General features: G+C 53.1%; 8 protein-coding genes across 8 annotated transcripts; 3 read left to right on the forward strand and 5 right to left on the reverse strand.

Annotated features, from left to right (window-relative positions):
• The first annotated feature begins 426 nt into the window (after window positions 1-426).
• QC761_124130 (uncharacterized protein) lies at window positions 427-6023 on the forward strand. Its single transcript, XM_062875673.1, has 6 exons — window positions 427-652; window positions 764-1528; window positions 1589-2650; window positions 2703-2751; window positions 3166-5270; window positions 5336-6023. Exons 2-5 carry the CDS (start codon window positions 1432-1434, stop codon window positions 4445-4447), a joined length of 2490 nt encoding a protein of 829 aa, XP_062736270.1. The 5' UTR covers window positions 427-652; window positions 764-1431; the 3' UTR covers window positions 4448-5270; window positions 5336-6023.
• YEY2 (Valine--pyruvate aminotransferase) lies at window positions 5420-7157 on the reverse strand (the record flags this gene model as incomplete). The annotated part of the gene is made up of 2 exons (XM_062875674.1): window positions 5420-6450; window positions 6512-7157. 2 exons carry the CDS (start codon window positions 7155-7157, stop codon window positions 5420-5422), a joined length of 1677 nt encoding a protein of 558 aa, XP_062736271.1.
• Window positions 7158-7222: 65 nt separating this feature from the next.
• QC761_124150 (uncharacterized protein) lies at window positions 7223-12403 on the reverse strand. Its single transcript, XM_062875675.1, has 3 exons — window positions 11877-12403; window positions 11310-11799; window positions 7223-11238 (listed from the first exon to the last, which is right to left on the reverse strand). Exons 1-3 carry the CDS (start codon window positions 11940-11942, stop codon window positions 7952-7954), a joined length of 3843 nt encoding a protein of 1280 aa, XP_062736272.1. The 5' UTR covers window positions 11943-12403; the 3' UTR covers window positions 7223-7951.
• A 406-nt stretch (window positions 12404-12809) lies between these two features.
• ATP17 (ATP synthase f chain, mitochondrial precursor) lies at window positions 12810-14106 on the reverse strand. The gene is made up of 5 exons (XM_062875676.1): window positions 13870-14106; window positions 13790-13804; window positions 13420-13570; window positions 13289-13354; window positions 12810-13231 (listed from the first exon to the last, which is right to left on the reverse strand). The coding sequence occupies exons 1-5, from the start codon at window positions 13915-13917 to the stop codon at window positions 13206-13208; spliced, it is 306 nt and encodes a 101-aa protein (XP_062736273.1). The 5' UTR covers window positions 13918-14106; the 3' UTR covers window positions 12810-13205.
• NdufS4 (ndufs4 NADH dehydrogenase Fe-S protein subunit) lies at window positions 13698-15270 on the forward strand. Its single transcript, XM_062875677.1, has 3 exons — window positions 13698-14549; window positions 14628-14738; window positions 14810-15270. The coding sequence occupies exons 1-3, from the start codon at window positions 14326-14328 to the stop codon at window positions 15117-15119; spliced, it is 645 nt and encodes a 214-aa protein (XP_062736274.1). The 5' UTR covers window positions 13698-14325; the 3' UTR covers window positions 15120-15270.
• Window positions 15271-15718: 448 nt separating this feature from the next.
• On the reverse strand, window positions 15719-17860 carry QC761_124180 (uncharacterized protein). Its single transcript, XM_062875678.1, is given in 5 exon segments — window positions 15719-15817; window positions 15830-16483; window positions 16664-16859; window positions 17054-17127; window positions 17186-17860. 4 exon segments carry the CDS (start codon window positions 17303-17305, stop codon window positions 16007-16009), a joined length of 867 nt encoding a protein of 288 aa, XP_062736275.1. The 5' UTR covers window positions 17306-17860; the 3' UTR covers window positions 15719-15817; window positions 15830-16006.
• URK1 (Uridine kinase) lies at window positions 17662-20110 on the forward strand. The gene is made up of 9 exons (XM_062875679.1): window positions 17662-18186; window positions 18258-18335; window positions 18417-18466; window positions 18542-18686; window positions 18743-18785; window positions 18848-18933; window positions 18984-19053; window positions 19116-19347; window positions 19410-20110. Exons 1-9 carry the CDS (start codon window positions 17938-17940, stop codon window positions 19891-19893), a joined length of 1437 nt encoding a protein of 478 aa, XP_062736276.1. The 5' UTR covers window positions 17662-17937; the 3' UTR covers window positions 19894-20110.
• On the reverse strand, window positions 20073-22657 carry QC761_124200 (uncharacterized protein). The gene is made up of 2 exons (XM_062875680.1): window positions 20296-22657; window positions 20073-20241 (listed from the first exon to the last, which is right to left on the reverse strand). Exons 1-2 carry the CDS (start codon window positions 22370-22372, stop codon window positions 20225-20227), a joined length of 2094 nt encoding a protein of 697 aa, XP_062736277.1. The 5' UTR covers window positions 22373-22657; the 3' UTR covers window positions 20073-20224.
• Window positions 22658-23260: the final 603 nt, after the last annotated feature.

The following is a 23260-nucleotide window of genomic DNA, read 5'->3' on the forward strand; positions in this document are numbered from 1 at the left end:
CAACAGAATGATGGTGATAGTAGGATCTTAGGTGGGTAGTCCTAGGTTCAAGAAGAGGCGCCGATTATTACCCCGCAAACCACAAGTATGGGGTGAAAGGATTCAGATGAACTCCTACTTGTGAGATATAGCGGCAACAAGTGGTGATGACAGTTAGGACGCCTCACCGCTTTCCGCTCTCTTTCCTCTCAAGCAGCATCTCTTGCAGCTTTTGTATAAAGTACTATAGATATAGCTACCCTACCCCGCCGGCCCAGCTTCACCAGCTTGAAAAAGGAAAAGCCAGTGGACCAGGCAGGGCGGGAACAGGGGACCAGCAGGTACGTCATGTTCACTGTGACGCTGGTGTAAATAGAGCACGCGCTAATGGCGGCCCACGCCTTGCTCCCAGTTGCCCTTGACAGCTGAAGTAGACCCCACCTAATTGTTTCGATCAAGTGAGCTGCGGCAGGCGCCCTCTTTTTTGACTGTTGACCTGGCTGGAGGTTGAGCACACTCCGAACAATACTAGGGTCGAGGTGCAAGAAGAGGTTACTACATACTCGGTGTCTTTTGTCATTATTTTGAAAAGCAGTCACTCTTTTCTCCGCATTCCAGAACCGGCGGTTTCCAGCTTGGCAGTTCCTGTCTCGCCTTCCTGTTGGTGAGTGAGGTAAGCCGAGCGACACGAGGATTGGGACTTACTGCCAGCGCGCGGCGTGTTTGTGTTCCCAAACGCATGCGCCTGTTCGAACTGCGGCTAACCACAAACCAACATTCGCAGTTTTCCAACACGCACCGAATATTCTCTGCGGAAACGGCTCGACTTGTCAGCACGACATCCTGCAAGCTCCTTCCACCTCTGATCACTTGCCTCCAACTGCTGGCTCCGCCGAGACCGAGTTCCTACTCCCACCCAGCCAGCCCACTTTCGACTTCCATTTTTTTGTCCAATCTTTGCCCCACCAAATAGTTCACGGTTTTGCGACTCGATCCCTACCCTCAACGTACTCTCACGGTTCCGCGACCTCCAAACAAACCCCTCGAGTTGCCTCTGTGCTAAACATCGCGTGCGAGAGCTGTGCTTGAACGCGGCACCATTCCCACGTCGACACGATCTGGTTTCCCGCCCCCGCCCAAGACAACTGCGTCGGGCCCCAATTGCCAGTTGACTATCCAAACATCCGGCACCGTTTGCCTTCACCAGGAATCAAACGGGCTCGGCCAGACAAGGGGGCCACCAAGTTTGTCCCCTTGCATAGCTAAGGCAACAGACGGTTCGCCATTTTGCTCTTGCACTGTTTGCTTGGGGATTTCCGACTTGGAACTTAGAGTGGAGGAAATTCTTCACCAACTTCGAATCTAAGTGCTTGCAAAAGTTGTTCCTACAGTTGGTATCTTTGGCAGGAAGGGGGACAGGTAGGGCGTGCTCTAGCCCAATATCAGATCACAATGGTCAAGCCAGATTTCGAACGGGATTACTATGCCGATCTCGAACTCCCATCCATGTCCGAGATCGAAGTGGTCAAAAAGCAATTCAAGAAGCTCGGTAGGAACCACCAAAGTGGCTACTATTCAACATGATTTCGTGCTAACAACTCTTACGCAGCTCTTAAGTATCATCCAGATCGCAACATTGGCAACGAAGAACTATCGAAGGAAAAGTTTGTGCTCATCCAAACAGCCCATGAGATCTTGACCGACCCCTCGCAAAAAGCAAAGTACGATGCCCACCGCGCGCGCTTGGGGCGATGGAGCGCCGCCTACGGCGGTGCGTCAGGCGTCAGAGGCAACCCATACATGAATACCTCTCAAGATATAAACTCGAAGTTTGGCGCACCTCCGCAGAGACGACCTCCGATGCCCACCCGGCCGACTACCACAGCCAGCACCGGGGGAGCTTCAAGATACTCGCAATGGCAGGCAAAGCCAAAGACGAAGACGGAGTCAATGAGGGAACAATCGAAATCGGAGGCTTGGGAAAGGTCCAGGGCATCAAATCCACAAACTGCCTACGGGGCAACGCGCCCGGTCCCACCGAGACCGAGAGATGCTCCTCCGACCCCGAGGAGCGCGGCTCAGGAAAGACGGCAACAGGCTGCCTTTGGTGGAAACTCAACAAGGAAGACAGGGTTTACACCATCATCACCAACAGGCGACGAACCGCCGGTTAAAAATCATCACTACACCACGTACACAACCTCAGGGAGCACCTCAGCAGCCGGCGCTGCCCCTACTGGCAAACCTCGGCCGACGTCTGAGTACGTTGACCCACTGACCCAACAGTTCGGCGACACCTTCTTGGATAATCGGCAGAGCACGCCTTATGCTACCAATGTGGGGGAAAAGTTTAATCCATTCGAGCCTCTGAACGTCAACCGGGCCAAGAGCATGAAGGACAACGCGCGCAAGAATCCCGCTGAGGTGCCGCCTGCACCTCCTAATCGCCAACGAAGTGCCAGCGTGGGTTCTGACGGTTTCCGACGATCGAGCAATGAGAAGCCGCCATATCATGAGACGGCCACCAACCCCCGCTTTCCGGCTCAATCAAAGGCCAGCGCCCGGTACAGCCCCCGAACTGCGCAGCCGCCTGACTCCGCACCACCGACTACGGCTGGGTTTGGTGGAGACGCCACCAGCTCTACCTCATCAGTCAATAGTAGCGCAAACGGTGAGACCCGAACCTGTTAGAAATGAACTTGTGCGTTGCTAACGTCATAAAGCTACAGTAAACGGAGGAGCTTCTGCTCAGGCCAAGCCTGGCCCCAAGGTGTATGCCGCACCCCTTTCTTCTCGTTACCCCTATCCGGGTTATTTCAGCAGAGTTTCTCAGATTCCGCCTCCGTGTGGGTGGACTGGTGAGAAGTCTTGCCCTCGTAATGCTGGATCTGGCGCTACCAAGCCTGGCGTCGACCACCCTCCAGAGAGCTCTCACGGTTACGATGCTTACAGTAAAATCAAGTACCCCTTCGCTTCCAGCGCGCAGCACAGCATGTATGAAACTCCAAGTGGAGTCCAGCGGGCTGGTTCTCGTTCGAGTCTTTTCGAAGACGACTTGACCGACCAACTGAATGTGTTGCTGGCCAAGAAGGGGACAAACTCTTCACGGAAACGCCCCAGACTAACTCAGGATGGGCAACAACCACAAAGGCCTACGTGTGATGCTAACGCCGGTCAAACTGTCAGTTTCGCGGTGCCCGACGACGATGACGACCCGACCTCTCCCATCCAAACAGCCCGGTTCGCGAGACACAGCGCCGATAATATCAATACGAAGTTTGTCGCCGAAGACAAGGGTAGGTTTGAGTTCAGCGCTGGGAGTGATTTTGAGGCTTCGCCCAGCTCTCCGCTAGATAATGCCTTTACGAGAGCGAGACGCCGTGGCCGACAATCCCCACTGCGACAAGATTCCGGGACCTCATACGAAGCATTTACCAATGCATCCCCGAAACCAGCAGCAGCCATGCCTCAGCAAGATGCTGCTCCGAAGCCGAGTGCCTTCGATGCCAAGAAGTGGGAGGAACTGAGCAAGGTCAACATCTTTAATCCAACAGCGGCTCAGAGGTCATCAGTGTCACCTACTCGACCAGTCAAACCGCTCAAGAAGACTCGGGGCGGAGGAGTTCGCCTAACAGCTGGATCGGCTGGAATGGCAGAGGAGGACGATAGTAGTGGTGAGGACCGAGCACAGGCAGGCACCGGAAGAGCCAACCCCAGTGGTCCCAAAAGCCCCAACGCCATGGATATCGACCCTCCCGTTTCTGAAACGACAGCTCAACAACCGCCTGTGGCCAACGAAGCCCGACCCATCCCTGTTGAACCGACGAAGCCGGAGTGGCGAGCTGGCCATGTTGGCACCACTGCGACCGCTGCTCCGCCTCTGCCTCCAAAGGTCAACGGTACACAGAAGATGCCCAAAGTGAACCCAACTCACGCAGGGTCCGAAGACACGGACGACTTTATGAGATCGAATGTGTTTGCAGACTTTGAGAATGTTGCGCCTTTCAGCCAGAAAGCAACAGGACTGAACTCATTTGCCGATTTGGGCCAAAGCCTGCCATTCCAATCCAGACCCTCGGCCACAATTCCCATACCTCAGATGAAGCCTACGCCGCTTTCCTGTCCACCTGTTCCCCAAGCACCCAAAGTTCCGACAACACTTGCTTTTGGCGGTGTCAAGTTAGGGAGCCCAGCTTGGAATACATATACCAAGGAGTTTGAGGCCTACATGATTGCTTGGTCTCAATGGAACGGCACCATGTTGACACACTTTTCTACACGCCAGGCTCAACAAAACTCGGCGGGCTTCTCATGGGTCAGTGCTATGGGTGACAATGGTTATCAGGAATATGTCAACTCGCTGGAGCAGGACAAGCCACTCAGACAAAAGTGGCTAGCCGCATGCGAGAACCATGAGCTGCAGTTCAAAGAGTTTCAGAAGATGCGGCAGGGGTTGATGAGGAATTAGGAGGCTTGAAGGCATCGGGTATCCTGAAGGTAATGGCGCCTTGCGACTGGGTTTTCTTCACCTTCACGCGGCTCCAAAATTGCTTCGATGCCGCCTGAACTGCGGTAACGCAACAGCAGGAAGACAAGTGGGCATCTTCAGCTGCGAAGCCTAGCCATCATTATCCAAGGTTCGGTTTCAAGCCGTTAGGTGACCTACCGTTACGCTCAGCTGTATCTTCGGCTAAAGGGATGTCAGCTTGTGGGAAATGACGAGCATGACCGCATAGTTTTGTTCTCCCGGGAGGACACTGAGTAGCAAAAGTGCAGAAATGTTACGCAGGCCTTTTGGTTGGAGCTTGGTCTGTCGATAGGAGAGCACGACATCCTCAAGCCGAGATACTTCCATCTATTAATATCAAGTAGGGGTTGGGTACGAGACGCCATCTCAAGAAAGATGGGGTTGGATGAAGGTTGATGTTCTATGGGCTTGGCTCGCTGCCGCTTTTCGGTGATAGTTCAGGCTATCCCTAATGTCACAGAGATCAGTGCGATGGCTCTTTTTGCGTTTCTAGGTTCTGGTAACAAGGTTTGAGGTTTGCTTGCCGTTGCTATCTTGCTAGATTTGTTCTCTGCGAACTTGGCGAAACAAAATCGGGGAAGGGGCAATAGAAGCGGTTACCTAGAGGGATGCACATGAAACTAGATGAAATGGGGAGACGAGCTTTGGTTGGGTTATTTTGTGTATAGTACTGTTAGATGGAGTTCTTGATTGCTGGATATCGTGGCTTGGTGCGTGTCGATGCAGGTTACCATCTCTTTCTGCGTAATGGCTCAAAAAGAAGGCGAGAAGATCAAGTTCCCTCCTTGTTAGGGACAGTCGAGGCTGATGTGTCTCATAGTGGCAAAGTTCGGCCCTAACATAGTGCGATGTTATTTCTACCTGTCAGAGTCGCCCCTCCAAAAACACCTACCATGTTACCCTTGACGACAGCTATCGAGTCTCACCTGACAAACCCCTCACAACACGCCCCAGTCTCCTTACCCCCTCTGTGATCTTGTGCTCGTCCTCCCAAGAGAAACTCAACCTAATATTCCCCCTAAACTTCGCCCCTTCCTCATCTCCCCTCACCTCAAACATCTCCCCCTCTGCTACGATCAACTCCTCCTCTTGCCTGGCCTTTTGCGCCACCACCCTTGCGTCAAGCCCCCCCGGCAAAGTCAACCAAACAAAATACCCCCCAAACCTGTCCCCATCCTGCGCAGCCACCGCCACCCCCAACTCTCCCAACTCCTGCTTGATCGTTTCCATGATGAGCTCATGTCGTCTCCGCAGACCGGGCCTGACCGTTTCCTGCAGATGCCTCTCCAACTCCCCAGCCTTCATCACTTCAGCCAACAACGCAGCAGCAAACTGGCTGCCCGCGCCTCCCGACCTGGTCGCCCCCGTCTGGGACAGCCCCATGACGAAGTCTGGCGTGCCGTGAACCCACCCCGTCCTGAGACCGGGTCCCAGCAGTTTGGAGAAAGAGCCGTTGGAAATAACATTGCCGAACCATTTCCCGGAGCTTGTTGCGGGCTCTGAGGGACCCAATGACAAGTCAATGTCTGAGAGGCGCGGGAGCAACGGGCCGAGGTCAGACGAGGGGGAGGCTGGCAGGATAGGCCATTGTAAAAAGTCGTAGACATCATCACTCACGACCAGCACATCGTGCCTTCTGGCGACTTTGACCAGTCGGTTTCTCTTCTCCAGCGTCATGGTCGTCCCAGAAGGGTTGGAGCACGTCGAAACAAGGTAGACAACATGGCGGTAGTGCTTTCTGTAGGGGCCGGTGTTTTTCCTTTCTGCTCCTTTGTGAGTTGGCTGGTGGTGCTGGACCTCGTGCTTTTGAAGCAAAGTGTCCAGCAAGTCGATATCAATGCCCCCTTGCTGGTCCTCTGGCACGGCTTTTATGCGTCCTGGACCAAACCCGGCATCCTCAAAGATGGGACAGGCGAGGTAGTAGCATGGCGCTGAGGCCCATACTTTGTGGCATTGACTGTCAGCACAACGTCTCTAAAAACTGGCCATGGGTGAGACACCTACCAGTCTGGGTGTAAGACGGGTCAGTAAAACTAGCCAGCACACATGCCAACCCCTGACTCGCGCCGCCGGTGATGCATATCTCCTCGCTCTTAGTGCTGGTTAAGTATTGCTTCTCCAGCCAGACAGCCAATTCCTCTCTGAGAGGCTGGTACCCCGGGTCTGGGCCGTATTGCAAGGCAGGAACGGACAGGGAGGGGTCAGAGAGGAGCGCCGTCGAGGCGGCCTGTAAAATGGAGGAAGATAACAAGGACGGGGAGGGCCAGCCTCTGAGAAAGTTGATGAGCTCCTTCTTGGAACTGGAAGCACCCCTTTCAGGGTCGAGTGTCTGGTTAGTGACATCTTGTAGTGGTGGCGTGGGTGAGGTGTTTATGGAGTTTGAAATCGTCTTATCAGATGTTGTTGACGCCATCTTGACCAAATCATGTAACCAATGGCAAGAAAACTGCGCGGTTCCAACTAAAGTGATGACTGAAGGCAAGAATGTAATGGCCAAGTCCGAGGTTTGATGTCGTGAGTGGAGAAAGGCCTCTTGACAACAAAACACGACCAGAGGCGGAAGGAGGTGCGGGGCGAATGACACAATTGTCTCCCCGGAAAAGGGCGACCAAATATTGACATGCGCATACTGACAAGTCATTGGTACCATACGAGGCCAGACTCGAAAAGAAACATACCCAAATAATACATACAATCATGAGCTCATTTACTGCACTGAACTAATAAGTTACAATGTTACTCCAGTTGCCTACCGCCCCATGCTTCAGCTGAAAAACTCGTGATGGAATTATGCCGTCCATACACTACAGATAAAAATGACAAGTCCTCATCTTTCTCTCGTACACCCTTTGTTTTTTGATGGAAGACGCCCGTGCTATAATGTGTCAAGAACATCCAGTTGTGCCCTGCCATCCTACCGGATTACCATTCCCTCCATTTTGAAATCCTTCCTAATGCAAATGTTCCAAAGGATGAAAGCCTGAACAAGCATCTGTTGCACTCATATCCCACTTTCCACGGTCCCACCCTTCTTGTCCTGTCTAACGGTTTGAGCTGCCATGTGAATCCAGAGAACCTGGCAGACAAACTCATTGCAGGGAGTTGACAATCCCCACTCTTCCGTTCAACAAATGCATCCTCTAGTGGCCATGTTGGTGCGACAAAACAGGAGAAATCCGTGTTGCTTCGCAAGAAATCAACCAAGAAGTGGCCAGACTCCAGAAAATGCGACTATGTCGCTGCAAAGAATGTGGCTGGCTCAGAAACTCGTACAGGACCGCCGCATCTCAGGCCAGTATATCGCTTAGCCGTCATACTTAGTGCCGTGGTATCGTGCTTCGACTTCTACTTGTCGATAGAACGGAGTTGACGGCACCAAGGAAGAAAGAATTATACCACTGTGCTGGCCCGTTTTGCCACCATGTCAGCATCCACCCACTTCCTCTATGTTTGAATGGGTGCTGGGGTGTTACGAGACCAATTGTCACGCCCGCGATAGCTGCCACGACTTCCTCGACTATGCGAGGGATTGGCACCCGTGGAGCTCGAGCCTTGATCAACAGAGGACGATGGTGTATCTCGTCCCTTGCCTCCTTGCCTGTAATGGGGTGCAGTGGTATTTCGGCCACCACGCGGACCACCACGGCGGGGGTTGCTGCGGTTCCGCCCGTAGGGAACCACAATCTCCTTCCTCTCGGTTCCGGGAAAGGACACGCACCATATAGTGCCAGCCCCGGACATGGGCACCGGGAAAGTGATGGGATCAGCACTCGAAGGAACTGCATAAAGTTTCTTCGGGAGAGGTTTAGGCGTGGGAGACGGCTGCCATGCCGCTTCGGAGACTGTGTTAGGAATCCTCACTGGTGGCAATGATCCCATCTCTTGCTCCTCAAAGCAGTCTTCCGCCATCCCCTTAGTGGTTACGGATCCATCCTTGCCAGATAGCGGTGAAGAGGGGTGAGAGAAAGGTGAACTAGGCCATGGCTCGGAAGCCATGTGGACAGGTTCATCTCCGAATCTGAGGCCGGGCGACCTGGGGTTGACAGAGTGAGCCTTGCGCCCACCGAGCAGATTGTCAAACCTTGCCTGCCAGGCACTCTCCGGTTTGTTGAATGATGGCCGACGATTGCCTGCGTTTGATCCAGCGGGGGGGTGTTCAGACTCCTTGTAAGCAGCTTCTTTGGCCCAAGCGAAACTTGGAACGTGGGATTTGCCTTGACCAACGGCTGTGGCGCTTCTCCTGTCGCTAGATGCGGATGGAGGAAGTCGAACAACGGGCTGAGGACGAGGCAGAGACACGTGGGGATGGGCAACATCCCCATCGAAGGCAGGGTGACCCGCCATGTCTGGTGGAGGAGGAGACGGTGACTTGGGCCGAGAAACTTCCATGCTACTCTCAAGACGAATGTCACGGGAAGGGGGGAAGAAACGAGACCCACGAGCATGCTGGGGTGCAGTCGGGACACCGAGGATCGAAGTTGTCGAGATATCCCGAGTATTGATAGTACTCTGGGTAAGGTGGCCGTACTCGGCCGGGCCATTGCTCGACGCCGACGGTTCTTGCTGAGAGGCTGTGGCCTTCACCTCGGCAGCGGTGCCCCAAGCATGTTCCGAGCCAATCTTGACCGTCTGCTTCGGGGCAGCTTCTATCCGCCTGCCGTCAGCGTCAAGTTTCGTTGGGCGCCAAGTATCCTTGATAGGCGGTTGGTCATTCAATCCACGACCAGATTCTTTGAGACGACGCTCCCGCTCTGAGGCGGAATCGCCCAGCATCTTGGCAAACAGTTCATCTTGTAAGCCTATCGTGCTGGCGCTGTTAGTCCAGGCGGAGGAGGCAGTCTGCCTGGGCTCTGATGCATTTCCTCCATGAGCTTGTTCACTACGGGGTCCAGGTCTCGGGGGCCCAATCGGCTGCAAACGAGTTGTGGGAGCCATTGCCCCGCGTACGCTGGTTGGGGGTGCTATAGGACCAGGTCCAGATTTACTCGAAAGCTGATGCGGGAGTTGCGTAGTACCCAAATCAGAAACAAATGTACCGTTGCCCAGAGTGCGATTGTTATTCGGAGCGCCCCAAACGTTTTTAGCAGGTCCAGCTTGTGGAGGGCCCCAGGTGGGAGTCGCTTGATAGCGCTCAACGGGCTTGCCTGTGCTCGGCCAAGGGTGGGCGTGGGTGTGCGGCTGTGCATCGATGCTGTCCAGAGTTGCCAAGGTTTGCACCGGTGATCCATTTAGCAGAGCTTCAGGCTTCCGTTCGGGTGCGGGTGCAGCACCCGGATCGACATCCTCCTTCGGCTTGGGCTCATGAGTCTCTGTGGGCTTTTGCGTGACAGGCTCACGGGGTTGAGCTGGAGCTGGAGCTGGAGGGGGATCCTTGGCGGCGGCCATCTTGGCGCTCTTAGATTCAGGGGCAGGACCCATCGCTTCAAGCTTTGCGCGAATGCGCTCTTTTCTTTCGGCCTCCTCTCTCGCTTCTTGTTCTTGACGACGCTTCAGGGCAAGCTCGCGCCTTTCCCTCATCAATTTCTTCTGCAATTCGATATCCTGCTCAGTAACACCAACAAGGCTTGCCGCGGGAACAAGTGGGGATTGTTGGATGGCTGCGGGGGCAGCATCCTGTACACTGGCCACGGATGGTGCCTGATGATATGGAATGGCATGTGTCATCGCAGGAGAAGCTCGGGGAGCCCAGCCTTGGGGATGACGAGGACCGCCGGACGGTGAAAAGTTGCGTGGCGAAGCTGGGCCATCACTGCCGACTGTCATAGACCCACGTCTTGCGTTGATGAGCTCTGGGGGGGGCATCGGATGCTCGAGAGTCTTAAGCCGGTGCAGGGCTCCGCTACCGCCACTAACATTGGACGATCCACGGCGTCGGCCATAAGGCCCAGGCTGTTCAATATCCCTGGCTCCCGGGTATGGACCAGAAGGTTCAAAAGGCCCTTGCTGGTCATAATGCGTAGGCCGGTGCAAAACCGCTGGTTGTCGACCTGGTGGCACATCAGAGCGTACTGTACCCCGGCGATCAGAAACGGGTTCATAGCGGCCAGACTGCGAGTTGTACAATTCTCTGTTGCTGTGCGGTGGACCATCGCGCCATGGGGCCCTACTAAAATCATCGGCAGCGATCTCCTTGGGCGCCAGGCGAGCGTCGCCAGAAAGGGCGGGATCACGTGGAGGGTATCTGGAAACTGGCGGGCCAGACACATCTGGTGCTGCTATCGGCGAGACCTTGTCGACCTTTGGTATTGTAGCCCATGGCGACTTTATCGCGGCGGGCGGGGGAGGTGGCTTCGCTACAAGCGTTGGTTTCTCGGGAGCACCCTTCAACACCAGACCCTTGCCACCACCAAGTACATGGGTCTTAGGTGCGGGACCAGGACCGGGAGCAGTAGCCGGTGGGGCAACAAGGGCCGAGGCTTTCGTTTTGGCTGAACTCTCACTTTCTCGTGATGCTTGCCGGACAGCCAACTCGCCCGTTGATGCTGTCTGCGCTGCCTGGGGCGCGGAAGCAGAAGCTGGCATTGCATGATGGTCATCGACATGTGGGATGGTAGTTTTCGTTCCGTCAGCCCAAACGATGGCCTCGGGGGTCCAATCCTCGTCGTCATCTTCTATATCTGCCCAGTTATTCTCCCCTTTGATGTCCTCAGGCCCAAGGCGGCTCGCCATATGGATGCCATACTTCTTAAGTTCTTCATCCGTATATTTCTTGGGCTCCGGTGGGGGTGCGGCTAGTGAAGATGTATTAGCAAACTACTCACAACAGCAACAACTGCCATGTAATTCCATGATGCTTGCTCACGTCGATTCTTGTTCCAGACTGCGTTTGCGTCTGGAGCCGATCCCGACTTCCCTCCGTTTGCGCCAGAGGACTTTGCAACCAAGCCACTTCCGGTCTTGGCAACCAATCGGGGTCGAGATGAACTCAAAGTGCTGGATGGGGTTGGGGAGGAGCTGAGGGTGACGGTAGGTTTCTCCAGCGGCTTGGTCTGAGCAGGAGGCGCGGTGCCCTTTTGGTGGAGGAAGGTCTTATTGACACTGATGGCCTTGAATGGCGCTGGCTTCTTGATGGTCGACGAAGGTCTAGGATGACTGGCGCCGTCCTCCTTGCCCTTGGAGCCATCTTTAGACGCCTCGTTGTCGGACCCTCCACTAACACTGACTTCGGCCGAGTTCACAAGATCATCGATAATGTCGGATATATGCTTGTTTGCAAGGTCGTCGGTCGAGGCGCCATTTATGTGCGTTCGGTTGACATCGACATTTTCCGGGTTAGTATCGACCTTGGTGGACTGTACACATGCGCAAACAAACAGTCAGCAAAGGCGGGGTGCGCCTGAGAAGAAGGGGGGAAGCTCTCGAGACTCACGGGTTGGGCGTCAGAAGTTATGGTAGCTTCATCGGATCGTTGTTTTGGTGACTCAGTGGCCATCATCCGCGTGGAATACTCGTGGATTCGAATCGTGGATGGGAATAGTCCGATCGCAGTTCGGCGCAGAACAGATTATGCTGTCGTAGCGTACAGATAGACGATGCTGTAATGTTTTCTGTAGGAAAAAAAAGGTGGGTTCCGGTCAGCTCCAGGAAGCAAGGGGAGTGGTTTGCTCGAGGGTGCAGCGCGGAGCAGATCGAAGGCTGGGCCTCGCGCAACGGAGGGACTGAGCCAGGTCGACTCGCAACTTTTGTTCGCCGTGTGCAACCCACTTGGCCCGGCCGGTCTAGTTGGGAGCGAGATACGTACCTCTTGACCCTGAAGATGCTGGGGATAATTGAGAACGGTGATACCTCGAGGTCGCGGGTCAATATTTGGGTCGTCGTGGGGGAGTGAGGTAAGGATCGTTGGAGAAAGAGAGGGCAGGAAGCGTCCGGTGAGGCGATGCGGCTGGTGGTCGGAGGTCTTTTTGCCCACTTGCAGCACTGACGACTCGGTCGGTTGGCAACCAGAGGTCAGAGCTGCCGGGGTCATCGCTTCGGGCTTAGCGTTGGGTGGTGGTCTGTGCTTTGTTGAAGATCTACTCTCTGCCCCTCCACAGACAACCAGTCCCGAGCCAGCGAATATATGAAGGGAAAATCTCCATATGTTTGAGTTCAGGATCTGGCAAGGTTTGTATAGATTGTTCATTGCCAGTCCTAGTCGAATAAATGTACAGTATATCTGCAGCAAGGGCCTCTAGCAATCATGCTTCGACTGAGAGGCATCGGGCTTCCTAGGCTGAACCATGGTCTTGACTTTTTGTGTCATGCCTGATATATTCCGCAATGCCCATCATCAGAGAAACAGAAAGATTACGTAGAGCTCACATGCCAAACTCGCTCATGGAAAATTAGAGAACTACATCACTAGGACTGAAGATATTCGGCCTCTTGATTGTACAGGTGGTGTTTCGCGCATCCTCCCAATTGCTTGCTAGCGAGCGGACTGGACTTTATGTAGAACGGCAAGTTCGCGCAAGAGCTCTGAGCATAGCTGGGCATATCCGACCCTCATCTCCATTGAAATCGGGTTACAGTGACCGTAGGCTGCACCATTGGCCACTTGGTAGAGCGCCATCCCAGGCAGCTAGCAGAGACATCACAAAAAAAACAACTCTGTTGCTAAGTGTCTCGTAGGCACTTCACTCTATTCGGTAACAGGTTATATACACGCCCGAGTCAACTCCAAGCGGAATGTCATCTTCCACAACACCGGCTGAGTAGCTTAGTGGGCGTTGTTCTTGTGGTGACCTATTATTTGTTAGAGAGCAAGCCTCAACTCCCGGGCTCTTTGCATTCAAGACTCACGAAGGTGGAAGTAGTAGTTCTGGGCGTAACCAGTGATCAGGACCAGGAGAATGGCGTGGACGATGGCTATGACATGATCAGCATTTGATACTCCCTCTTGTCGTGTCGCCGACAGATAGAGAGATACCTACGCGCAGCACTGGGGTTCTTGCCAAAGTACTTGGCCTGGTATCTTCCGAGGAGACCGGTGGGCTTGACCTCAGGGGCGGAGCCACGGGGAAGTTTGGAGTAGAAGTTGACGACACGCTGCATGCGGACGGCATCGGGGTTGGCACCAATGGCCTAGTTTCCTCCGTTAGCTAATGACCCTTTTCAAATTGTTGACCTGTCCGAATTCTCCATTTCCAAGCGTATTCTGTCCAACAATATCCCATCGTCCATGTCGTCGTCCCTCATTCCACTTCAGAGTCCTCCTCTCCCGTCCCCGCCACCAACTTTCCAAATCCCATTTGGCTTTCCAGTGTCGATTCGTAATGTCGGAGTGAATCAAAATAGACGTACCTTGGGGGAAGCGACCTGGAAATGTGAGTTAGCAAGGCTCCCTACCTAGCTGCAGTCCTCCCTATCCATCCGGATCTTACCTTGGGGGGGATGAGGGTCGAAAGCGCCCGGCGAGTGACAAAGCTCATTTTGGCAGAGGGGTAATCGCGGCTTTCGCGCGATTTCGGATTCGATACAAGAAGGAGTCGGCTCGGGTCGAATGGAGCGAAGTGTCGTCGTCGTCGGCAACGATTGACGGAATTGAGCTGTTAAGGTCCAACTGGGAAGGGCTGCGGGAAAACGCAAGGTCCCCAATCATCCGGCTAGCAAGAATGTTGTTGCGCAAAACGGTTGTTTCCGGTTGGCCAATCAGAGCACCAATAGTGGGGTCAAAAGCCGCACCTCGACGCAAGGTCCCAGTCAAGCCAGCAGCTCTGACGACCTGTGAGTTCGCCCCCATCGATTGAAGCTTTGCGCTGGAAGCTTGCGGTGCGAGCTTCACTTGTCCCTCACCTCGACAACGACCACAGCCATCCTCGTCAGTACACCAACATATAATGGCCTCATTACGCCCCTCCACGGCCGCCGCCGCCGCCAGACTGCTGCGCACAGCAACCTTCTCACCCCGATCGAGCATCCTCCCCGCCTCGCGCCGTTTCGAGAGCTCTACCCCCTCGTCCTCTTCGACCGCCGTGGCTCCCAAGCAAGCCAAGGCAGAGGACTTGGCCCCTGTTCAGCGGAATGCGCCTGACTATGACGTTCCTGTTGACCAGGCCACTTCGTACGACCCCTCCACAACTATTTCGATATGGATCTCTACAACCATGCACAACTTGATATCTGATATTGGGTGATATAGGATGTTCACCCCAGTACCCAAGACCATTCAGGATGGTTCCGAAGAAAACCTCACTCTCCCTGCCGGCCTAATCTCTGGCGCCCCCCTAGAGCTGCAAGCCCGTACAGTCCGGTTTGTTTGCCCTTTGTCCTGTGGTCTACGCCTCTATGGAAGATGCATTTGTCTAACTTTGTCTTCCAAAGTATCTACCAACCCTCCAAACCAGCCACCCAATCCGGCACCGCCAAGGGCTCCCGCTGGCGCATGGACTGGGACGTCCTCGGCAAGGGCCACAGATGGGAGAACCCCCTCATGGGTTGGCAGTCCTCTGCCGATTCAATGCAGGGCACCCACCTAACATTCAAGTCCAAGGAGGATGCTATTGCCTTTGCCGAGAAACAGGGATACGAGTACTTTGTCCAGGAGCCAAACACCCGTGCCTTCACACCCAAGGCGTACGCCAACAACTTTACCTACTCGCCCAGTAAGTTGAAGATCGTCAGGACCAAATAAGAGGGGGGAAGAGCGAGGCTGGGCGTCAATGTACATATCACGGAACAAGAAAGGGGTTACGGTGTGATCATGCATGTTGAAGCGGCCAATGTGTGTTGTTGTAGTTATAGAATGGTCAACTGAAAAGAACTGGAGTATTTTTGACGCGCAACTGCTCCGTTCAGCTGGTGCAAGATGGGGCTTGCAACTTTGACAGGGTAACCCAAGACTTTGCCCATGATACAGGACAGAGAAAAGTTGGCAGTCATTTCAGCATATAGCCTTCCTTGGTAGGTGAACGCTGACTGGCTCAAGCTCGATGCGGTCAACACACCGGAGCTACATTCTGGACCTTTTTGTTCAGGAGCTTGAGAAGCTATCAGTTGTCCGAAGGTTGAATGGCAAACCCCTGAATGTGTGAAACCATGCATGTGAACAAAACATGCTTGACCTGAATAAAGTATCGTAAGCTGGCCAGATGGTGTGATTACAAAGAGGATTGATGAGCAAAACCAAGGACATGGCATTGGTGAGACTGAGGAGTCTATCCCAAGACAGAGTTATGGATTTCGCAGCCTCGAATCAGAAAGATCATAGATTACAAAAGACTTCAACGATAAATTTCGATGCAAGAAAAATTCTCAGTATTATACGCTTTAACATACCACCGCCCACATGACGGTCTGCTACAATAGTGTTGGTATAATAACCAGCTGAGCCAACCATGATAATCAAGTCCTGTATTGCCCGATTGTCTCGTTGCCGAGTGCCCGTGTTGCCCAATGACGCCATCAAAATGCCTGCAAACCCGCGGAAGAAACAGTTCCCTTACTCATAAAATACCAACGCTGCCAATGCCCAAAACAAATAAAGAGGATATCATGTCTCTTCCACCCCGTGGTTCATCTTCAAGTCGTAATCATTGGTTCATGTCCATTCGTCTCGGTGAGTCCTTGAAACTCAACTGCGTTCTCCCCATTCAGCCCAATGTCGATGTCAGGCGGCAGGTCCTTGATCTTGGACGATCTGGCCGATGATTCAGCCCAGGCACGCATGCGCACCAGAGCCCGGATAGCCGCCTCTCTGCGCTGGTCTTGCCGGACCAAGACCGCCTCGTTGACCTTGGTAGCGGTCTTTCTGCGTAAGTCTGATGATAGCAGGTCCTTCAGTTCGGGACTGAGGTTTGAGTCGTGATCAAAGAACAGCAGAGACATGGCTCTTTCAAGATCAACTCGAAACTGTTCATTTATCGACGCCCTGGGAGCCACCTGTTGCGTGGCAAAATCCAAGGCGGGGGTGATATCACCGCCGTAGCATTGCCTGATGAGCTCCACAAGCTGGAGACGCAATAATGAAAAGTGAAGCTCGGGGTTTTTATCCAGTATCTGATATGCACGTTAGAGAGACTCAAAACAGGCAATTTCAATACAATCAAATGTGTGTAGGTTGCGCTCATAAAGTGGTGGGTGTTTCTCAGCAAAGAGCCCGAAGGCCTATTATGCGTGGTGCATGAAACTCTGTGTCAAATCATAGCAACGGGGTGTGAACAAGATCGAAAGACTTACATCAGAATCGAGGGCATTCAGGGCCGTGATGGCGGTCTCGATATCCCCGCTGTGAATGGCATGTTGGATCTCTTGTCTCGTCTTGATGGAGGGGTCCGCTTGCTGTGGCGCCAGGTTTGCCTCTTTGGAGAAGTTGGCAGCGGCGCCTGGGTACCCCTCCATCGTCAAGTAGTCCAAGATCAAAGCGTTGATGTCACTAGGCCTTCTGTCAGCACGGAAGCGAGTCATGTTGAGAGCAGTGAAGCGACAAGGAATCGAGGTTAAGAAAGAGGCAGTTCAGAGATTACGAGATAAATGCAGAGTTTCTCCTCATGAATAATCAGAGAGATTCCCATTGATATGCGATCATCATATTGCCAGGGCAAACGAAGCGGGGGGAAGGTGACTAACTTTTTGGGCGTCTTGGTGTCGTCTACGCGCGCCTCGAATGCATATTTAGGAGTAGCAGTCGCCGTGGATGAAGTCTTCGTTGAGCAAGTCAGCGTGTGAACTTGCGTAGCAAGGTTGTCAAGAGGCACATACCATGGGGGCAGCCTGCGATTGACGCTGCGCTGCCTGTCGAAACTGGGCGAAGATGTGTTCTCTGAACGCAAAATCGGGATCGAGGTGCCCCTGTTGCTGAAAGCCCTGCCAGTTGGACATGTGCAAACTGGCTCGCTGTGCTTCACATCTGCCGTTGGGTGCACCTGAAGTCAGGTTGCACTGCGGTATTTTTGGCGGTTTGACCAGAGAAAATTGTTGGGAATGGAGGAGGTGGAAGTTGCAAGAGAGCTCAAGTTGAAGGTGAAAACCTGGAGGCAGAGGTGTCCAAGCTCCCAGTGGAGTCGTTTACGGGTCTCTCTGTGGGGGCTCTTTCGGTCAGGGTCAAATAGAAGCCGGGCAACAGTGGCACCGTGCGAATTTCCTATGCTGTAACACTGTGCTCGGTGGGGAGAAAGAGAGCAGCGCTAATGGCCACAGATAACCCTCAGGACCTTCCCAACCTGATGCTTGGCGAGGGGCAATAGGGCACCCATGGCTCCAAACAAAGCAGGGCACTCCCTCTGCCTTCACCAGCCAGAACGGACCAAAAAGCGGCCTCTACCTGGTAGGTTAAGTTTTTCATGGATTTGCGCCTATAGTTTGGCCAGCAAAGCAGGGCAAAAGGTAAGCTTCAAGCCTCACACCCGCGAGGCACAAATGCAAATGAGATTCCCGTAACAACCTGTTCCTCCCTCACGACACTAGGGTACAACCTATATTACCCCTCACAACCACCACCGCTCTGGTCCAAGATGCCTTCCACCATCCCCGTCGCCCCCGGCACGCCGCAGCTTGAAGATCTTGTCATGAACCTGAAGACCAACGGCACTGCTGGTACCTCGTCAGTCGACGGCACTATCGCAAAGAGGGCGCACTATGCTCCACCATGGGCCGATGTCAGCATCATCGGTATCGCCGGCAGCTCGGGTTCTGGAAAGTCGACTCTCTCGCAGGCCATCGTTAGCAAGTTGAACCTGCCGTGGGTTGTCATCTTGTCCATTGTAAGTCTCGGGCCTAAGAAAGTACAGGCTAGAAACAAAATAAAAACTCATGCTTTGTTCATATCCGCTAGGACTCGTTCTACAAGTCCCTCGATGAAGAAGCGTCGAGAAAAGCGTTCCGCTGTGAATACGATTTTGATGCGCCAGATGTAAGAAGACAACCTCCAACAAATCATTCTCGTGAATGGGATCCAGGATTGGCAGACTTACCAGGATCGTTTCCACCCCAGGCCTTGGACTTTGACGTTTTGGTAGACCGGCTGCGAGACCTGAAAGCGGGGTGAGTCCTTCTCTTCTCACGTTGGCCGTAGGCATGAACTGTAAAAGAGCCCATCTGATAATAAGATGCTGTTAGCAAACGCGCGGATATTCCAGTCTACTCTTTTGAGAAGCACGCTCGCATGGAACAAACCACATCGATCTACTCACCTCATGTCTTGATTCTTGAAGGAATCTTCGCCCTTCATGACCCAAGAGTCCTTGAGCTCTTGGACATGAAGGTAATTTCCGTCTTACAATCTTCAGAGTTACATCTCGAGTACTAACATGGGAGAAGATCTTTTGTGAAGCAGACGCAGACACCTGCCTGTCCCGAAGAAGTAGGTTCCCTTGAAGTGAATCGGCTCGATATGGAAGAGCTCAAGAATCTAACGAGCTGCAGTTCTCCGAGATCAGCGGGAGAGAGGCCGTGATGTTGAAGGTATCATCAAGCAGTGGTTCTCCTTTGTAAAGCCCAATTTCGAACGGGTAAGCATCATGCTCCGCTCACCTTGGGATTCTTGCTAACTTGAGATCAGTATGTCGATCCTCAGCGTAAAGTGGCCGATATTATCGTCCCCCGCGGTGTTGAAAATCAGGTTGCCATGAGTACGTCCAACTTCATTCATCCCATGGTATAACCATGCATCCCTTGAAGCTAACTGTCATAGCCATGGTTACCCAATTCATCCAGCAAAAGCTTCTCGAAAAGTCAACTCATCATCGTGCGGCACTCACCCGCCTCGAGATCGGTGCTCTTTCAGAACCCCTAACCTCCAAAGTTCACATCATGAATCAAACGTCCCAGATGCGTGGCATGAACACCATCATACACAACATCGACACCACGTCAGAAGACTTCATCTTCTATTTCGACCGCCTTGCTGCCCTGCTAGTTGAGCAGTAAGTTGCCCCCTTTTCTTGTCGGCTACCGCGTTCCAGTCAGAGTCTCACGCCTACTACAGGGCCTTAAACAACGTCTTCTTTACATCCAAAACCATCACCACGCCTCAAAACCTCTCATATCGCGGCCTCGCCCCGGCAGGCGAGGTATCCGCCGTCGTTGTTCTTAGGGGCGGCGCGGCTCTTGAGGCTGGTCTGCATCGCGTAATCCCAGACTGCAAGACTGGTCGCGTGCTGATTCAGTCCAACATCCGCACTGGAGAGCCGGAGTTGCATTACCAGGTCCTCCCCAAGGACATCGCTGAACACTCGGCCGTTCTACTGCTCGACGCTCAGATGAGCTCTGGTGGTTCGGCGCTCATGGCCGTGCAAGTTCTTGTTGACCACGGTGTCAAGGAAGAGAGAATTGTGTTGGTCACTTACAGTGCTGGCCGGATGGGTTTGCACAGGCTCACCAAAGTATTTCCCGACATTTCTGTGGTGGTGGGTAATTTGTGCACTGATGCCGAGGAGCGCTGGGTTGAAAGGCGGTATTTCCGTTGCTGAAGTGTTTGCATCTAAATGTACATGGAGTCGGTAGCATGGTGCCGGGGCAGATCTGTCCCATGTTTATATATGCATTGAACACAGCTTTATCATACCCTGAACTATGAGCTAAAGGCTTCATCCACTGCGTGTTTTCATGGAAACGTTTTGGAATTCACTCCTTGGCCTTCTGTGGCCTGAGCTGTAACAAAACAATAGAGACCCCTCTGTCTGAACGCCACGCTAGGCTTGCTTGCATGGTCTATGATACAAAATGGCTTCACTCATAAGGTATATTCAGCGAAAAGCCCCCTCCTAACTCAAGAGGACAAAAGTGTCCAGAGCAGGAGGCTCAGTAGCTCATTAAATCTGTTTCATCAAGGTCAGCCAACAGCCATTCTCATAAAGGCAGAGACAACTTACCTCTCCCAAACAATGCCCTCTTTCCCCAGTCCATGGCCATTAGCACTCTCGTCCTGAAACTGACGCTTTGAGCAAAGTAGATGCTTCTCCATGCATACACCGCCCACAAACCGCCAGCGAACTGCCACCCATCATTTCCGAGGTCAAAAACCGCCGAGTTACCAATATACGCCAAGCTTCCCAAGTGTTTGTACTCAAATGCTTTGTAAACCGCCGCGTCCACGTCGCCGTCCGAAATCTCGTTGGCTCTCAGCCCTGGAGCCGCCCGTGCCAGCTTGTTAAACTTGTGAGCGAGGTACGACCCTTGCTGGTGGGCCCTTTGCGCCGTCGCTGGCAAGCTGGTCAATTTGCTGTCAATTGTCTTGAGCAGCTCGCGCAGCTCCCCAAAATCCAGGGTACCGGACCGATCACGGTCGTACTCCTCGAACAGCTTGTCTAGCCTCTTTAGATGTCCCACCGCCTGAGGAAACCGCTTCTTGACCTGTTCGGCAACATTCCTCCAGTCGGAAAAATGCAGGGAAAGCTTCTCGGGGTCAGTAACACCGTGCTTCCAGGCGATGCTTCGGAGGAAAGAAATGATGTGGTCGGCGACATTGTTTTGAACAGTGGCGCAGTCCCCAATAGCATACACGTCTCCCAGAGGCGTGCCGTTCAGTCTTAGATGTGTGTCTGTCTCAAGGGCATGTCTGTTGTTTTGCGCCTTGCCCAGTTTCGCGCTCAAGGTTTTGCACAAGTCTGCCTGAGAGACACCAGTGGACCATAGACAGAACCCCATGGGGAGCTCTTTCGTGATGACTGTTCCATCCTTTTGCTTTTGCGTAAATACGATGCTGTCCTCCTTCACTTCGCTGACCCTCGAGTTGACCAAGACCTCAACCTGATCTCTGGCAAACCTTTCCTCGGCATAGGTCGAAAGTGTCTCGTCGTATGTGTTGAGAATGTGGTCTCTGCTCTGAATCAGATGAACTGAGATTTCATTTCTCAGCAACCTTGGGAACAACTGGATCAGGTCTTCATTTAGCAGATCATACAGCTCCGCCGCGAACTCCACACCAGTTGGCCCGCCTCCACTGACCACAAACGATAGTAACCTCTTGCGATCTTCGTCACTCGTTGTTGGCAGGCAAGCCAGCTCCAGGTTGCGAATGATCCTGTTACGGATCTCTCGGGCGTCTCTGATATCCTTCAAGAAATGGCAGTGCTCCAGGCCCTTAACTCCGTGAGCATTCGTCACCGAACCCACCGCTACCACGAGTTTGTCGTAAGGCACATAGAACCTCTGTTCAACACCATGGCAGTCCACCTGGCTGACTTCGACTAATCTCGCGCTGAAATCGACATCTTCGGCCCTGGCGCGCAGGAACCGGCCCCTAACCCCGTGGATTATCCTCCGTATCGGCTCGACCAAACTCCGCAGTCCTAATGTTCCAACAGTGGCTGAGGGCAGCATGGGCGTGAACAGGAAGTAATTGGTAGGACTGACAACGGTGACATGCCAATCCTCAGGATTCAGTTCCTTCAGCAGCGCCACACCTCCCCACCCACCACCCAAGATCACCAGTCTTGGCTTGTCCTTTTGCCGCTTGCGGTCCTCGTCATCCTCATCGTCGATGAATACTTCCAAAATGGGAAGGTTCTTGGGCCCACCCCGTCGGGGGTTGAGTGCAAGCTGTGAGATGGTAAGGTCGGACTTGTTGGAGGCGTGGTCGACATAGGTGGTGGCATCGTAGACGAAGAAACCAATTACGCCGAGGGAGACGAATAATACGGAAGAGCCAAACCAGGCGGCGAAACGATAGGCGTATTTGAGGGCTTTTGGAGTGGTTTTGGGTGCGTTTGTAGATGTTGTGGTAGACAATTGACGGAGGTGGTTTAACGTCAGGGGTGGTGTGGTGAAGAAGGTCTTGAAGTCTGGAGCGGTTCCAGGGATCGTGGTCCGTGAGGAGGGGAGGTTGGAAACGATGCGTCGTTGAGAAGGGGAGACTATTCTACTTGGGTATGCCGATGTTCTGGCCCGAAAAGGCAAAGAATGGACCGTCCGAAGCCCGGCGGCTCGAGACAGGCGACGGCTGAGCATGTTGACGTTGTGGTGTAGTTATGGTGTTTGTTGATTTGCTGTTGGTTGTGAACCCGTCGCGATGTCTTCAGTGACGTCAATTCGTAATCGATAAGGAGCTGCTCGACACAAACTGGTGTAAGTGAGAATCTCAAAACCACATCGCTGGAGCGCAATTGTGTATCGATATTCAGAGGAAAGGTGAGGATTAAGGAGGAGATCGATGTCAGTTGCTCTAATTCAACAGCAGGAAATTGGAGGTGTCACGGTGCTGGGAGGGTAGTTCATCCCACCTCAAGTTCCAGCGATCACCCATCAGATACGTCAGTGCCCGTTTCCAGCTTGACAGGCCAGGGGTCTTGGCCTGGACCTGGCGGCGGCGCTTATAAGTGCCTTTTTTCTTGTTCACACTGTGCCCGATAGCGGGAAACACAACATTTTAGGCTGTGTCTAAATATGGCACTCTCTGTCTGCACTGTGCTCTCAGTTCAACCCCTTTTGGAGAGTGTGTCAACCTCAATGAAAGGCAACGTCGACAGAGGTTTTTTGATATGTTCCAAGTGTTGGATTATCTGCGTCTATTTGTTGAAAACAAAGATTGTAAAACCTGTACTATATGAAAAGCGGAGTTGCACACCGGATAGGTGTGACTGAAGTGCCCAATCACCTCATGTCCGACAGGATGCATGTATGATGCCAGTAAATTATCCCATAGGGATCTGTGAGAGGTGCAAACGCAACATGCTTTAAGCTATTAAGCGCCCCAGACATTTAGACTGGCATTATATTCACGCACGGGATGAGAACTTGCATATGTTATCTGGTTCTTCATCAAGATTCTGGTCTGGCTGCGCGCTGATATGAAATAAATTTAGTATTCTGTGGTTTGTGCCAGACCAACTCATTTGT

This window comes from Podospora bellae-mahoneyi (genome assembly GCF_035222275.1).
Source record: "Podospora bellae-mahoneyi strain CBS 112042 chromosome 1 map unlocalized CBS112042p_1.2, whole genome shotgun sequence".
NCBI lineage: Eukaryota > Fungi > Ascomycota > Sordariomycetes > Sordariales > Podosporaceae > Podospora > Podospora bellae-mahoneyi.